Source organism: Manis javanica, chromosome 5 (genome assembly GCF_040802235.1).
Source record: "Manis javanica isolate MJ-LG chromosome 5, MJ_LKY, whole genome shotgun sequence".
Lineage (NCBI taxonomy): Eukaryota > Metazoa > Chordata > Mammalia > Pholidota > Manidae > Manis > Manis javanica.
The window spans coordinates 161,914,165-161,930,090 of record NC_133160.1 but is presented as its reverse complement, the minus strand read 5'-3'; the positions used below and the strand labels follow the sequence as shown (position 1 = coordinate 161,930,090).

At 42.0% G+C, this 15,926-nt stretch overlaps 1 protein-coding gene across 14 annotated transcripts in view; it reads right to left on the bottom strand.

The window, feature by feature from the left end:
* The window catches only part of LDB2 (LIM domain binding 2), a 354,862-nt gene that overhangs the window by 219,753 nt on the left and 119,183 nt on the right, over positions 1 to 15,926 (bottom strand). For 13 of the 14 annotated variants that reach the window (XM_017678768.3, XM_017678771.3, XM_017678773.3 and 10 more), the window contains exon 2: positions 6,515 to 6,617. In XM_017678768.3, the coding sequence (XP_017534257.1) occupies positions 6,515 to 6,617 (103 nt within the window). Of the gene's footprint in view, positions 1 to 6,514; positions 6,618 to 11,840; positions 12,975 to 15,926 lie in introns of those variants that run through there. The other variant, XM_073237804.1, reaches the window with a different exon arrangement.

Sequence of the window (15,926 nt, the reverse complement as noted above, 5' to 3'; positions counted from 1 at the left end):
TCAGTGAGTAAGTGCAGGAAGAAATGAATTTCAGATGAAAATCTGCTTTAGTCCTAACTTTATTCCAAATCTTGCCAGCCTAATAAAGACGGCTGTTTAAAAGGGTCATGCACTAAAATCACAACTTCAGAGGCTATAGCCACCCAGAAACCATTTAGTTCAGCTCCATGCAAAGGAAGGCATTTTCCAGTCATCTGAGACAGAGACATCTAAGTCATTATGCATCGAAAATGCCACAATCATTCAGTAACGAACCATCAAAGACTACTCTGAGGAGGCACGTTCTCTGAAATAAATTTTTAAATGCAATCGAAGTCCATTTCCTTTCATCTGTTCCTCAGCAAATAAGACATAAGCCCAAAAGTGCCTAGTACAGGGGCTGGCACTCAATCACTACACCAACAGCTCCTTGCTCTCTGAGCAAAATAGGGGATGGAAACCTCACCCTCTGTTGGACAGGTGTCATAATTGCAATAGTTTGGGACTGGTTGTTTAAATGACCATATTCCACTGATACCAGTTCTTCTCCCAGTTGGTCATTACATTCTTAAGGTTTCTGTATAGAAAGAAGATATGACTGACTTGGCTTTACCCAAATTCAGAGTTTTTCCTCTTTGGTGCCCAGTAACCAAATGACTAATGGAAACTATCCTCTATTTTAATTCCAAATGACTGACACATTATAGGTTGAACTCCTTCTCTTAGTCATTCAACCATTCATTCACTCACTCAGTAAGCATTTCTTGTATGCTTTCCACAGGCAGCACTAAGCTAAGGTGACATGCCATTTAATCTTCACAAGTACTCAATGATGGTAGCCTTATCACCTTGATGTTACATATGAGGAAACTGAGGCTGACAGCTTAAGCAACATGCCTAACATCACATCACATGCCTGGCACCACCCAGCTATGGTAGAGCAAAGACTCAGAGTGCTTCGAAGTCTGTGATTTTGAGCTCTGTCTTCATAAATGAAAGAAAAAAAGGAATGAGGAAATTCCAGAGGAATGAAGTTACTTTACAGAGGAAGAGCCCCAGGATCAGCTGGCACATGTCACTTGAGGAAACTCAGGGTCTTCAAGCATGGCCAGGTGAACACGCACCTTTCCAGATCTCAGGTGGGCTCTAGAGATGTGTTATTCATAGAAAAGATGCCACGCACATATTCCATCCTTGGAAACCCCTGCTCCCCATGTGCTTCAGTGCACATTTTCACATAATTTTAAAAAACGGCCACATTGATGCCACAGCTGTTAAATATGGTGTCAAAATGTATGCATATTCAAGGAGTAATTTTCCCAGAAGTACAATTTTAATCGTGGGACATGATATTAGAGAGAGAGAAAGGGAGAGCGAGGTGGAGGGGCAATGCATTCAGGATTCCTATACAGCAAGCCCCATAGAAGGACAGCTGCGCCAGGTGAACCTATAAAAAGCAGGAGCAAAATAGTAACCAGAGATGGTGAAGCTACTCAGGCCTCATAGAATTTCTCTACCTTAGGGGGACACTTCCAAATATACAGCACATAAAAACACACGGTACAAGATAAAATTGAAGAACTTTGTCAGTATTGCAATGCTATCAGAACTTGCAGGGGAAAAGGAGGGGGGAAGGAAAATGTAAAAGAGAAATAGCGAGTGTAGAAATGACGCCACAGAGGGGTTGATTAGCCATTCTTTAAACTATCTAATGGGACTTGATGACAGAGGATAAGGGAAGAAAATAATGGCACCAAGAGCAATGACATGTCCTAAAACAACTTCCTTTTTTTGGGAGAGTGAACAGTCCCTTGGCAGCTACAGAGGAAAAGAAACATCTTTGGCTAATGTGACTATGTAGGTGGGCATACCTGTCAGAAATCTTTATTCTAGACAGACTGTGGAAGTCCAGATGAAATGACAAGTGCATGAGAGCAAATTACTAGGACCCACCAACCCCAAATCACAAACGGTAGTTAAAGGATTGATGACAATTCTATCTGAATTGTCCTGGATCTCAATTTAGAGGCAGCACTAGAATTCAATTAAATAACAGCTATTTATGGTGCATTTTTAAGCTGCTAGAAACTCTGCTAAGAACTTTACATGCATCATCTCATCAAGTCCTCACTTTTCGGAAGAGGCCATTGACCCTTAGAAAGTGACTTATACCAAATCACATAGAAGGTAAAAGACAAAATTGGTTTTGAACCCCTGCCTGAACCACACAGCTTTCCCTAAAAAGCAGGCCAATGGGCAGTGCCCTGAAACAAGATGGCATTGTAGTAGTTACATCATTTTTCACCCTAATTTCCAAAGCAATGTCAACCTACACATGGTTTAGTGTTTGGTGCCATTAGCCCACCAAAGTACAGAGCCCCACAAATACTCATCACCCTTTCCATCCATTTCCTTCCTTCTGCACATAACCCACTTACCAGTGATGACACTAGGTTTCTGCAGTTGAAAGAGCAGGTAGTTTGTTCAATGCTGCATTTCAGCAGAAGCTGCACATCAGAGAGGTTGCATGGGCTCCCAGCTGACCAGCTAACATCTGTGCCAAGCTCTGCACACTGAGCACACTTGAAAAGCACTTGTCAAATGGCAAGCTTCTCCAGTGGACAGAAGCTATAGTGATGCCAAGGTTGTGCATTATCATTAATAATAGTCAATGCTGACTATACTATGCTTCAAATGGTTTGAGACCCTTTGACTGTATTATCTTACTGAATTTTCACCATAAGCCAGTGGTGGTAGTATTATACCCATTTTACAGGTGAGGAAATGGAAGCACTGTTTACCAAACAAAGCATGGGTCAAAATACAAGAGTGTTTGCACCTAACCCTTGTACCTTTTCTGCTACAAGGTGCAATGTCCAGCCTCACCAATACCATGCAAATTAGTAGAACTTTTCCCATGCATCTCTACCTGCAGAGAAATATTTCCTGAATAAATTTGGAACCACATACTTCCTGTAGATGAAGAACATGGCAACATGGACCTGGACATGGACATGAACTGGGTCTCCTGTGGGGGTTACCAGTACCTTTACCCAAAGGGTGTTTGTGATGGCCACAAGGAGAGAGACTACTATGGGGCACAGTTCTGCTACATGCTCAGAAAAGGTGAAGAAGAAAATCAATACTTGCTTGAAGCTATCGGTGAGTGACCCACCTAGGACTGTCAGCTTCTACACAAGACAGTCAAGGAAAGTAGCACACCACACCGGACTTGGAATTGTAAGTGAGCCTGCAGAGGACTTTGAGAAGCCCGTTCCTCTGCTTCCCTTGCCTCTTGTGTCAAATAAGACACAGTAGTTACTTGTGTTTCTGGAAGTGTGAACTGACAATTCCATTTCTTTCTCCTTAGCTTTGGGATGATGTAGGGATAGGATGCAGGGAGGGGAGGAAGGGTGCCCCGACTTTGACATAGGAGTCAGTTAACCTGAGGCCCAATGACTCACCAGCTGGGGCTCTCTGGACCAAGTTTCTATTTCTAGAAAAGATGCTTTTCAACTCTACTGGTCTTTAACCACTGACATACTGACAGAAAGGGAATTGCCTATCTCTCACCTCTTCCCAACTTGAGATTCCACCTAACCCAAGGAGCAAACTACCTCCCTGGAACTTCCTGCAAGCAAGGGCAGGAGTACACAGTGCAATTTCTAGCATGGCCCAGCAAACTTGTCCACACCAACCTCTCCCCAGTCTTCCAGGAAGCCTTCACCTGGCCCACTCATGTCCTGCCTGGGGACAGGTTGCTCCCCCATCAGGAGAGTGAAGGGCTTAGGGACTGGAGTGGGCGGAGCAATCAGTACAGACGAACTTTCTGAAAGGAAGTGCAATACATTTCTTAGTTATATCGCTGGCTGCCCCTCTTCCTTAAAAGAGATCACGTGGTATCCCAGAGCTTATCTGAAGGCCAGCAGAGCACTGGGGGTCAAGTTCTTCCCACTTGAAAAAGTTCAACGATCTTGGTAGAGGGATCGCCAACATTCTGTTTGGTGATATAAACTTCTTCATTATGTCCATTCATTCATTCAATCATTTATTCAACCAATATTTGTTGACTATCTATTATGTGCAAGTCCCTGTATTAATCTGAGAATTTAGCAGTAAGTCAAAAAAGCCACTGTTCACATGGAAATATCATTCTAATAGGGGGTGATGGACAACAAAGAAATAAGCAAACACATATTACAGGATTTATGGTAGCTTAGAGAGAAGATATTTTATAGCCAGAGGGTTGAACCCTCTAAAGACAGAGATGAGAAGGGAGAAGGAAACTTTTTTTTTCTGGCAAGGGCTAAATAAACCTCATCTGGAATATTTCTTGGTAGCTAGAATGAATGTAATTTGGGGAAAAAAATTTATGTATACATATATAAGAGCCAAATCTTATTTTCTTCCTCAGAAATGCAAAGTTCTCAGAAACCTGGGAGGTCTCAAGGAAAAGCTGTAGCCTGCAGCTCAGTGCTAGCAGGTGTTTTCCAAGCCTGGCACAGAGGGCCTGGACCCCAAATGGGTTAAGGTGGCAGTGACTGAGCTCATTGTGCAGCAAATACATGGCACTTCAGGCGTTCTAAGCACGCTTCATCTTCCTGTCTGCCGTCCAGGGCTGTCAATCAGCTGTCACTCGCGCCCACATCAGCAGCATGTGCACATCACCAGGCTGTCAGCAAAGCAGCCGATGAGACTCAGCTCCAGCCTGTCAATCATCTTTGTTTCTCTTTTCCACTTGGAAAATATTTTGGCTCAGAGAAACAAAGAAACCTGGGCAAGAATGGCTCCTCGTCAGGCATTTACTCCTGTACATGGACATAAGATCTTAAATAGATGCTGCTCATGCCACTCTCCGAAGTGATGCTGGGGTGGTGGGGAGGGAGGAATGGACAGAAGGAAGATCGAGACTCTGTGTTATTAGTATAGGCTTCCAAACGGTAATTCTAGTTGTCTGAGAAGACCTGATGGATTCACAGACCAAAAAACAGCACAGGATCATAAAACAATGATAACGTGGTTATCTGCGCCTATGCCTCAGAAAAAAATAAGAAAGTTGGGAGGATGGATAACCACTTGGTTCGAAATTATTCACCATTGATCAGGCAGGCTTTGGGGGAGAGGGTAATTGTTGGATTGCCAAGTTAATTTATCTCCCAGGGGCTTCTGAAACTGCAGCTTCTGCACCCGCCTATCCTGCTCTCTCTGGCTGGAGGCTGTTCCCACACACAGGAAAGCAGGTCAGCTCCTCAGGACACCCACGAAGTGGTTTTGCCAGTACCTGCACTGGAGGTCATCATGCTGAGTATAAAGACACACCACAACAGCCCGTTGTCTGGTGTACTAGCTGCACTTCACCCAAATATTTATTAGAACTACCCATGCCCTTCAAAGCCCACAATGAACAAATCTAGAGACATGCTCCTGGCAATGAGTTCCAATTAGGCAGCAAATCCACGTTGTCCTGCTCTCCCCCATTTGCCACCAGTGCAAAATCACCATGCATATATTAGCATAATTAATCAACTCACCATACAATAGATCCAAATACTGCTAAGTTGTGTAAAGTCCTCCAAAATTAAAAATATAAACTGTTGTTGTATCCGAGTGGTTCCAAAATAAATTTAGAGACCATCAGGTCTTCTAATCCTGTTTACCAAGAACCATATCATCTATCAACTGCTCAGTGTTCGGGACTGACTTGGTCATACATACTGTGGTGGGTTCCATCATCATGTCCGTGTCTGTGACATTTGGAATTTTTACCCTCTGACAGATCCTTTCATACATGCAACACTGATTTCTGAAAACACATCTTTCTCTGATCTAACTGGACATTAATTGCTTTTGTGCTGATGTATCTATGCCTCTCGGTCTTGCAGCACAACTAGCAAATCTGAGCTCTGACAAGTTGGCTGAACCTAATCAGCATAGATCAGCTGCTACCCAAGGGGCCACAGGCAGTGATTTGAGGATCTTTACAGAGTTATCACTTGCCGGAAAGACAAGGAACTATAATTCTGTCAACACTAACCCAAAACTGTATGTTCCACACAGCTGTGGCCTCCCCTGCCCCTGAGAAAAGATTGCACTTGTCAAATACCTGAGATAATTGATAAGAGGGAATTAGAAGGATGTGGCTGATACAGGGACTGTGAGGATTTTTTTTTTTTAAAGGAACCTTCGGAAGCAGAACATTGAGTGTGAAATGGCAGCTGTCAAGGATAAAAGAGGGTCCCAGGGAAGACATGGAAATGCTCCAGAATTCAGCTCCCACTTATCACTGGTGACTGGGTTCGTCTCTGCCTGGCTCTCTAAACAGGTAAGTACCCAAACATCCTACAGCTTGAAGGAAATCTCTCCCAGCCGACTCAGGCTGCCACCCGGTCACAATGCCTTGATCAGAAGCAAGAACATCACCACGAGTGGAGGTATTATTGTCAGGCTGTCACCACTGTGCTATTCTCTGAAGACCCCTGTGGTTTTCTTACAGGCGCAAAAAAGGGAACATTAGAAAAATAAACTTCTTTCTTACTGTATCGCTTTGGTCCATCTTCCAAACAAAATGAAAGAGTTAATGTGGCGTCATCTTCAAAAAACTCAGTGGCAAATGCATCCCACCAGAGGTTGTCGCTATCCTGCAAAGAGACAGATCATTTATTTAACAGGCAAGAGCAGCAAGTGTCTCAAAGAGGAAAAGAAAAGGAATAAGAAAGAAAAATCCAGTCACCGGCTGGCTTGTTACTTAGCATATGTGTGTGGGAGTTCTAGAAGTGGGGTGGGCGGGCGGGCGTGTGGTCACTTTTCAAATTAATGGCCTCAGATGAGGACTGAATTCCAATTCAATCAATGAGTTAATGCAGACTGAATGAAAATTAATTCTCGAGGATGTATTTGGGGAGATTTAATAAACATACTATAGAACACATAAAAAATGTGACATTTTTTAACAAAAGAGTTTGCAGACAATGTAAAATACATTCAACTTTTTTCTCTTTTCTCTTTGCTCTTGTAAGAGTCTGATTTACAAACAGAAACTGCAATATTACAATGAAGCTAAGGAGAGTAAATTTTTAAAAGAAAAGTTACTCAGAAGAGGGTGTGTGTGACTTGCAGCCCTACTCTTATGGAAATATCCCTGTAAGAGACAGAGGTATTGCTCCTGGACATATATACATACATATCCATATACAGATGAGGTATGCAAAAGTAACCATCAAATACACATGGACTGTTCTTGAGGATTGTTTTGAAATTATAGACAATCACTAGCTTATTAAAATTATTATTAAAAATAGAGATGTTTAGCAGAATGCAAACCATCCACATAAACTGCTTGTTTTGGATTGAGTGTTTCCCTGGCTCATCCAGAAAACACAACTGGCTCTGTTTAAGGCAGTTAAAGTCATTGCTAATCATGGAGAGAGGGGGCCTCTATCCTGTATCAGTGAATTAGGAAGGTTAGGCAGAATGTCGTATTTAAAAGGGGGAAATTAGTACAGTGCCTGGTACACCCCCAAATTCTTAAGTGCAGTCATTTTCCAGAGAATTCTTGGTTAGGGCCAGACTTCAGGACAAGATGGCTTGCAGCTGCCTGCCAGAAAGGGGGAAGGGACAGAGGGGCCTATGTTCCCCACTCAAAGGCCCCCACCGCTGCAGCCTGGGAGAAGTATTACAAGCCTCTCTTCTTGGTATTGAGCTGTTCTGCTTATGACAACATGCAGTTGTTGTCACTGGCACGAGTCAGGAACAAGCCTTTAGTCTTGGCAAGAATAATTCAAGGGCCACCAAAGATTGATCCTGTCCTCTTTGCAGAAAAGCAGCAGCTCAGACAAATGAATTTTTTGTCTCTTTTTCTCTGACCTCCTCCCAATCCCCACACCAAAAGCCAACACTTCTCTTCGTAAAACACAGTAAATATAAAACAACCCAGGGGCAATTCATGGCTCCACATACAAACTACCTGCCTTTCTCTCCTTTCAAAAACAAACATTTATTGAGCAATTTTTATGTGCAGGCGCTCTGAACACACAGCTGAATGAGAGATTGGTCCTAACCCTCAAAGGGCTCAAAATTCACCAGTTGGAGGCAGTCAAGTGAGGAACTAACGGGCAGCTTCACTCCACACCCTCGACCACTGCACAAGAACTGGGTTCCATGGAAACTGTCAGAGCTTCTAGAAAAATCAGTGGGCTTGGAAAGAAACCTTATTTGGAAACCTGGATACACTGGTTTACTTTACTTCAAATTGCTATACAGATGGAAAAAGAATAATAGTTAACATTCACTGAGTGCTTACCACATGCCAAGCACAATTCTAAGTACTTCATGCGTATTTTCCCACTTACTCCTTACTACCTCACTGGTTCCTGTGGGAGTTCTTCACTACTTCTTCTATTTTTTAAGTACAATATAATTTTCTTGGGAGCTGGGGCTCTGTTTGGTTCACTGTTGGGTCTCCCAGGCCACCGAATGGTGTCAAGTCCAGGAGACTACTCAATAAAAGCTGTCCAGTGAATGAATGAAACTGCTCACACTGCAATTTATCTCTCATTACAACTGCAGAAACCAAAACACTGGTGGTACATGTACCAGCTGAAGTACACGCAGTCAATAAATAGTGGAGCTGGGGTTTAAACTTGTACCCCTGGACATCCAAGCCCTGCCCCAACCTCTGACTAACTCAGTTCTCGGGCAGTGTTTGGGAAGGAAAGGCATAGGGGAATATTCTGCCTTGGGCTGGTTTCTTCTTCCAGCCCTTTGCTTTATTGCACTGCCCCTTTGCCAGGACTCACGCCTAGGAGGCCACCTAGCACCATGCAGTACAGTAGGTGGTACTGCATCGTTGATATAATTCACTCCTACAGGTAACCCTCAGGCCCCAGCGTCATCCCAGCACTACCTCGTCCCAGCTGTGTGAATTCAGACTCCTTCCTTTACCTCCCTGAGCCTGTTTCCTTACTTGGAAGTTGAGGATGATAACAAAAACACACATACACGAATTATAAAAAGAACAACAGTAGTAATTACCTTGCAGAGTAGGGGCAACACCAAGGACAACAATCATAATAACTGTCTTGCCAAGTAGATGTGAAGATTTGATGCATCAGCGGGTACAAAGCGGCCAGCATAGTCCCAAGGCCACAGTGAAGGTCAATGAAATGCCCTTTTCTTGCCTCTGTCTACTGTCTTTAATGTGATTTCTATGGGATGAGACATCCCATGTTCTAAGGAACCCTGCATCAGAAATGGACTTTGTAAAACACCCTGCTGATAAACCAAGCACATCTCCCTATCTCAACTACTTGTAACCCATTTATCGGACAACAACACCTGTCTATGACACAAACTCTGAACAAATACTCATCAATTCCCCTTGCCCTGCTGATTATCCAAAGGCCCAGGGACTAGGTCAGGTGCTCCACCTGATCCTGTATGCTTTCCCGTAATCTCCCTCTTGGATTCTAGCATTTCTGCTAGAAAATAGAGCACAGAAAGGTGAAAGCCCAAGCACAATGCAGGCTGACCTGAAGTCTCTGGGAGAAAAGAAGGGACTCAGGAAAAGTGAGGTGTGAGAACTACCTAACAGCAGCCACACAGGTCACACAGGGTCCAGACAAGGGATTGTTGGCAGAAGCTAAGACAGCCATAATCAGCCAATTAGGGGAGATGCCATTTGTTTCAAACCAACTTCAGTGGAATATGACAGGATTTGGTGTCCCACGAAATCTCAGGACAGGTTTGGTAGGAGAAGGTTACACCAGGTTCAGAAAGATCAACTGGCTTTGGTTATGAATCTTGGATAAACATTCCAAAAATAAAAAGATAATACATAAGTTCATAGTTCCAGACACAAAATAGGTACATAAAAGAAGCATTTTTTGGTTTATGGGATGAATGAATGAATGAAATCCTTGTTATACCATCACAAACCCAGTTCAAGAAAGTCTTTTTACAAAGTCTTCCAGAGATCTTGATTATTGACCCTATTTTGTCTCTTGGCCTATATTTTTAAACTGGCGTGAAAATTTTTTGCCATATTTTAAATTCATAATTGTCAACTGCCCCACAACACCAATATGTAAATGCCTCCCATACATATATGTAGGAAAGGAAATATAAAAAGTAGAGCTTTAAGAAAAAATTGCTAAATGTCAAGTATAGAAACATCTTCTGTTGGTGTTAAATAAACCAATTTTGAAAGGAGCACATGTTTGGGGGACCCTGGTTTAATAGTACCCATAGCCCTCTATTTTCTAAGTGCTTTTCGTGAATTGAACTATTTTATATTCACCTAATTGCTACCAAAGAGCAGAGCAAGCAGCCTCATAGAATTTATATCCTTAACCTGTTTAACACTGACTTCAACATATGAATTCTGCCTCTTGTTAGATGGATAACCTTAGTCAGGTCTCCTGACTTCTTTGCATCTATTTGCTCATTTGTAAAGTAGAAATAATAATTTCAGTCAACTATGAAGACTAAGGAGTAACTGCCCAGCCCACAATAGATGTTCACTAAATGGCAGCTATCATTATTCACTACTGTCTTATTTGACCCTGAAAGTATTTATAAACAGAGAATCTGAATTTCAAAAATGTTAAACTACTCAATAAAGATCAGACAGTTAGAAAGTGGTGAATCCGAAGTTCACATACAAGTCTGCCTAACTCCAGTCCATTTTTAAAAATAGATTTTGATTTTTTTTTACAGCTGGATTGGGTTCACAGAAACATTAAGAAGCAGGTAAAAGAGTTCTTTTATACCCTCCGCCTCAACACACACACAGGCCCCCCTCTATCCATGTTCCCCACCAGAGTGGGACATTTGTCACAGCTGATGAACCTACCAGCCCATGTTCTTTTCCAAATGATTCTGCCTATAAAGTGATTTTCCACCTTAGGTTGAAGATGAAATGGTTCAGAAGAGTAGAAGAGGCAGGCCTCCGCCAGAGGAATTCTATCTGAGCATTTCCTCCTCCAGCTTTTACAGATTTTGTTCTCCTTCCCACAGTGGTTTTCCTGAAAATCAACTTCCTCTTTTAACACCTCTTCATTCTATTTTGCTGCCAGCGATGGTTCCTGGGATCAGTTAGGCAATTCTGTGGAAGAAATTTGCATACTAACAAGGCTAGGAGTCCAGACAATGGCTGAAACACAACTTCAAAGACCTCTGCTGAACCAAGTAAGAAATCTCTAGCCGAAGGTCTAACAGGCCTGGTGGGTAGAAGCACAGGGCTTAGCCACACAGTTACCTCATGAGTTGTAATACAAAAGTTGGAATATAAAAGAAAATGGACTGGTTAAAACTCTGTAGTTCAATCTGCAGGCTAGCATTTCTGCCTCTTGATTGTAAACCTAGCACCTCCGTCATTAGAGAAGGGAAAGAACCACAAAGTTCTCAGTTTTCCCTTCAGAGCAGGCAACTGAGCCACGTTCAGCAAACCAACCAGTTGGAGGCAGGGTGAGTAAACTGTCAAGGCTGTTTTGAAGCAAGGATTCCAAAGAGAAGCTCACTCATCTGGTTTCCCCCAAGGTTTGAAGGAGAAGTGAGCTGCAGCTGACCACTCTCACTCCTTGACAAGCAATCCCCTCAAGTCAAAGTACCTTGGAGATTAACCCAGAAGTGCCTTGACACTGACCAGCCAAGGGACTTTGGGTAGCTTCCCTTTCTGAACCAAGGGTTCCCAGATAACCGCCTCCTATTCCCTGTCTTGCGTATGTTGTTCATATGGCCTGAACTATGCGACACACACCAAGTTCCAGTCCTTGGGCTCCTCCACTGTCTCCTGAGCTAGGGAAGCCTGAAACCATAGAAACTATACCCTCATTAGAGCGTGGATCAAACTGTAATTGACTCACCACCTTGTAATCCTGTGGTGGATTGTGAGGTCCTTCAGGACAGGGACTGGGAATCAGGTGTCTCTTCATCCCCAACAGAGCTCTCACCAGTAGATGACCCAAGAAAGGAGCAGAACGACAGAATGAACAGAGGCCATACCCACATGGTGAGGAAGATTCTTCCTCTAATACTGTAGGATCTTCAGAGCCTAAACTGAGCAGCCAGGGGACCAGGACAGATCAAGCTGAGCCTTCTCCTGTCACAGTGCCGATGCCTCATTTCGTGCACCACCACACATGTGAGAAGTTCAGACTGAGGTAGAGACTTCCAAAATCATCTCACATCCACACCACCATTCTACTGAGCCACCTTTCGGGTGTTTTCTTACCCTTTTCAGTGAAATGTTGGTTAAGTGAATACACTTCCTGACTGTAACTTAAATAAGTGAGGTTTTACATTATTAATTTTTAAAAATAGAGAACAGAGGATAATATGAAGATCCTTGTGCCCGTTATCCAGAATTAACAATTATTAAAATGGTATCTTATTTTCCTTTTTAAAAGGAATTAAAAATTATAAATAAAAATAAATGTCCTGGGTCCCCATTTTGTGTTCCATTTGTCTCTCCCCTTCCCCAGGGTTCCATAAATAACTGCCTCTGCCTACCTCATCTGTGTATTTATATACATACATGACTCCATTCATGTATAGTCCTATTTTATGTTTTTAATATTTTATCTAAATGATATCATGCATTATATTCCCTTCCTTAAACTTTCTTTATTTCATTCAATATTGTGTTTCGGAGGCCTATCTATTTTATATATTGGGGTTCCTCTTTTTATAGTAGCTACAAGCTAGTGCACTGAATGAATGTAATATATCTTATTTAAGCATTTTGCTACTAATGATCTCCCAACAGTTTCTATTGTTTTGCCATTACAACAGTGCTGTGATAAATATCTTCATTGTGTGTCTTTTTGTATATGTACAAGAATTTCTCTGGAGTATGAATTTAAAGTGGCTGCGCCTAGGTGTGGGGCGTGTGTTTGTCTGTATTTTGGTTCTTTTACTAGGAAGTCCCTGTGCTTCCAGACTGAAGACTTCTGGTCTGACTGACACATGGGCTGGAACAAAGTACACTTCCAAGAGACATATTTCCAAGTGGAATCTAATAACAGGATCAACATAATTACAAAATAGAGTTCAGCTCTGCCAGAAGGAGGGACCTAGAAGTCCAAAGATGATGCAATAATGGCATCATCATCATCATCATCATCATAATAATAATAATACATTTATCATTCTCTTTAAGGCAGAATGTATCTCAGGGTCTTCATTAACCAAAAAAGAGGATTATCTCTTGACACTGATACCAGAAAGCAAGCATATGGTCTCCATGGTTCTCCAAAATGACTCATGAGACAGGATCACTAACACCAAATGCTCCAAATTGCAGGACGAGAGGCAGAGGATCTTGCACTATGTGCCCCCACTACAGGGCTTCTATGAGCTCAGGCCTTTTCCAAGCAGACAGATCTTTCCAACTCCTTGCTGCTGCTTAGCATCTGAACAGTACATATTTAGTGTTTAGTGAATATTAATAAGTAAAAAGTAGACTCTTTTCCCAAAGCTGGCAAGTAACAACAGCATAAAGCAGCCTCCAGGTAAATAAAGATGAAATTAGCTCAGCCTGAACACAGGCAGGGGGTGGTGCCAATAATTCTCATATATTTTAATTGGGTAAAAATACCATTGCAGTTTCTCCACTCTAAAGAATCCCCTTTATGCATCTCTGCAATTAAAATCCTTGGTCCTTTTGTCCCAGCTCACAGGTGAGCCCAAGGACCACTGGCAGTCAAATCATTTATCAGGACGAGAGGTGCACTCAGGCCAAATAGCAGAGGAGAGTCCTAATTATATTGCAAAATCCGCAAAAGCATTTTCCTTCCATCCCACAGCCTCTCCTGTTCCATCTCTGTCCTTCTCCACCAAAAACAGGATCCTAGTGCCAGGCTGCCCCCCGGCATCTTTAACGTAAGCACTGACAGGTTATGTGGGATTTTTGCCAGAGTAATTATTTTTCAATTCAACAATAATGAGAAATTACCATGGCAACCACTTGTCACGTGGCACACATACACCCCCTCCAAAGAATGAACCATACATAAAGCATCCATTCCTTGAAGAATGTGTTTTTTAATTAAAATAAACTTAAACAGGTCAAAGTGGAAAGAGTGTATAAGGGGTATGGAAACAGGAAGACGGGAAGGGCATTGGCTTTCTTCAGTACCTTGTGGTTCTAGAACATGATGATATGGCATCTTGTAACCCTACCTCTTGTGCACTCACAGATGGATAGATAGCATTTTATTAATTTGTATCTTTCCATTTTGGTCACTCCTACGTTACACACATTGGCTAACCTCTCTCAGAAGAAAGAATGAATGTGCTCCGTGACAGGCAGGAACATACCTGGGCATCTGTGATTTCCCTAAATGTCCTTGCCAGTCACACCCCTATATTGAGACAGGAGACAATAAACAACCCAACCCAATCTCTCACCTTTCCTTTCGTTGGAGGCCCCTCACCCCGAAGAGAGTGCAGTTCATTTATTTTCCCTAACTACAAAAGTCTCTTTGCTTCCCTAATCTCTAGCTACCCTTTCTCTAAACCCGGAAGCCTTATCAAACCTTATTATTCCAAATTAGCCACTCTGAATAATCGCCAGCAGTTACACAGCACTAACCATGTGTCAGGAACCATTCTGAACTCACTGAATAACATAAACCCCTTGACGTCTCACAGCAACCCTATGGGGGTGAACTCCATCTTATAGATAAGAAAACTGAGGCATAGAGATGTTAAATATTTGTGTATGATTACATAGCTATGAAGTTGCAGAGTTCAAACCCAGGAACTGAGGTTCCTGAATTTGGGCTTCTAGAACCATCTGCTATGACGTTCTTCTATCCAAAACAATGCTTTTCATGATACCCACTGTCTTTCTTAGTTGTTTCAACATCCAAGTAATGCTAAGGGCATTGAATGTCTGGGGCTCCCCCTCCTGAACCAGACAGCCCCGAGCAAGGCTGCACACCACATTGTTGGAATTCTAAAACACAGAAATAAAAGTAATCAGGTGGGATCATTGGCTCTAACCAGCTGGTAATTGCACAAGCATATAATGGATGCAGCAAGAGAATTTTAAATCCTCCCCTTTGTATTTAACTATGTGGGACTTTTTTTTTTAATCTCTGGGCCCAGGGATTGTTTTTTCTTCTCTCATTCTCAGCTATGATTTAGTTCATTTTCAGCTAAATTGTATTTTATTTAATAGTAAATGTTAGTTATTTTAACAGAGAAATTCTAAAACAGCATGTTACCAAGATAGTAAATTATGTGTCTTGATAGAACATCTCAGGGTTTCACTCACAATTCAAGGCTTCCCTTCCAGAAAGTGCTTACTATATTTCACTCCCAAGTTCAAACGGTTGCTGCCTTGGGAAAGAAGCGTAGAACACAGGCAGAAAGACTTGGCATCTGGCAGATATGGCTGTCCAGCAAAAGATATATCAGTGTCTTTTCTCCCAAACACCTGGGAAATTCATGTAGTATTTCAATCTCCATCCTTGACCTACTAAATCATTAATGATGAGCAAACAGAAATGTTCTTTACTATAATGTAAAAATAATGACTAAAATATACACGTTTATGTACCAAAAATTGAGCTTTTTGCCACTGGGCTTATCATACCTATAAGGAAGGATATATTTATTTTTAAACTCGGGGTTCCTTTTTGAGGGCAGGATCTATCCCCATGTCTTATGTATTTTGCATACAGCACCTGACACCTGGCAGGTGCACAGAAAATAAGTACTTGAATATATTTGATCATTTTAATTATATGATTTTAAAAATAAATAATTATTTAATTAAAACCCAGTATATTCTCAAAACCCTGAAGAAAAACAATGGTTTTATTTTCATGATAGTTGAAGCCTTTTACTCTTTTCTCTGTTCGTATGTCTGTTACCCAGGAGTGTTAAATATTTAGTGAGAGAATCAATGGACGTGCTAAGAGTTTCCCAATGAATTATTTCCC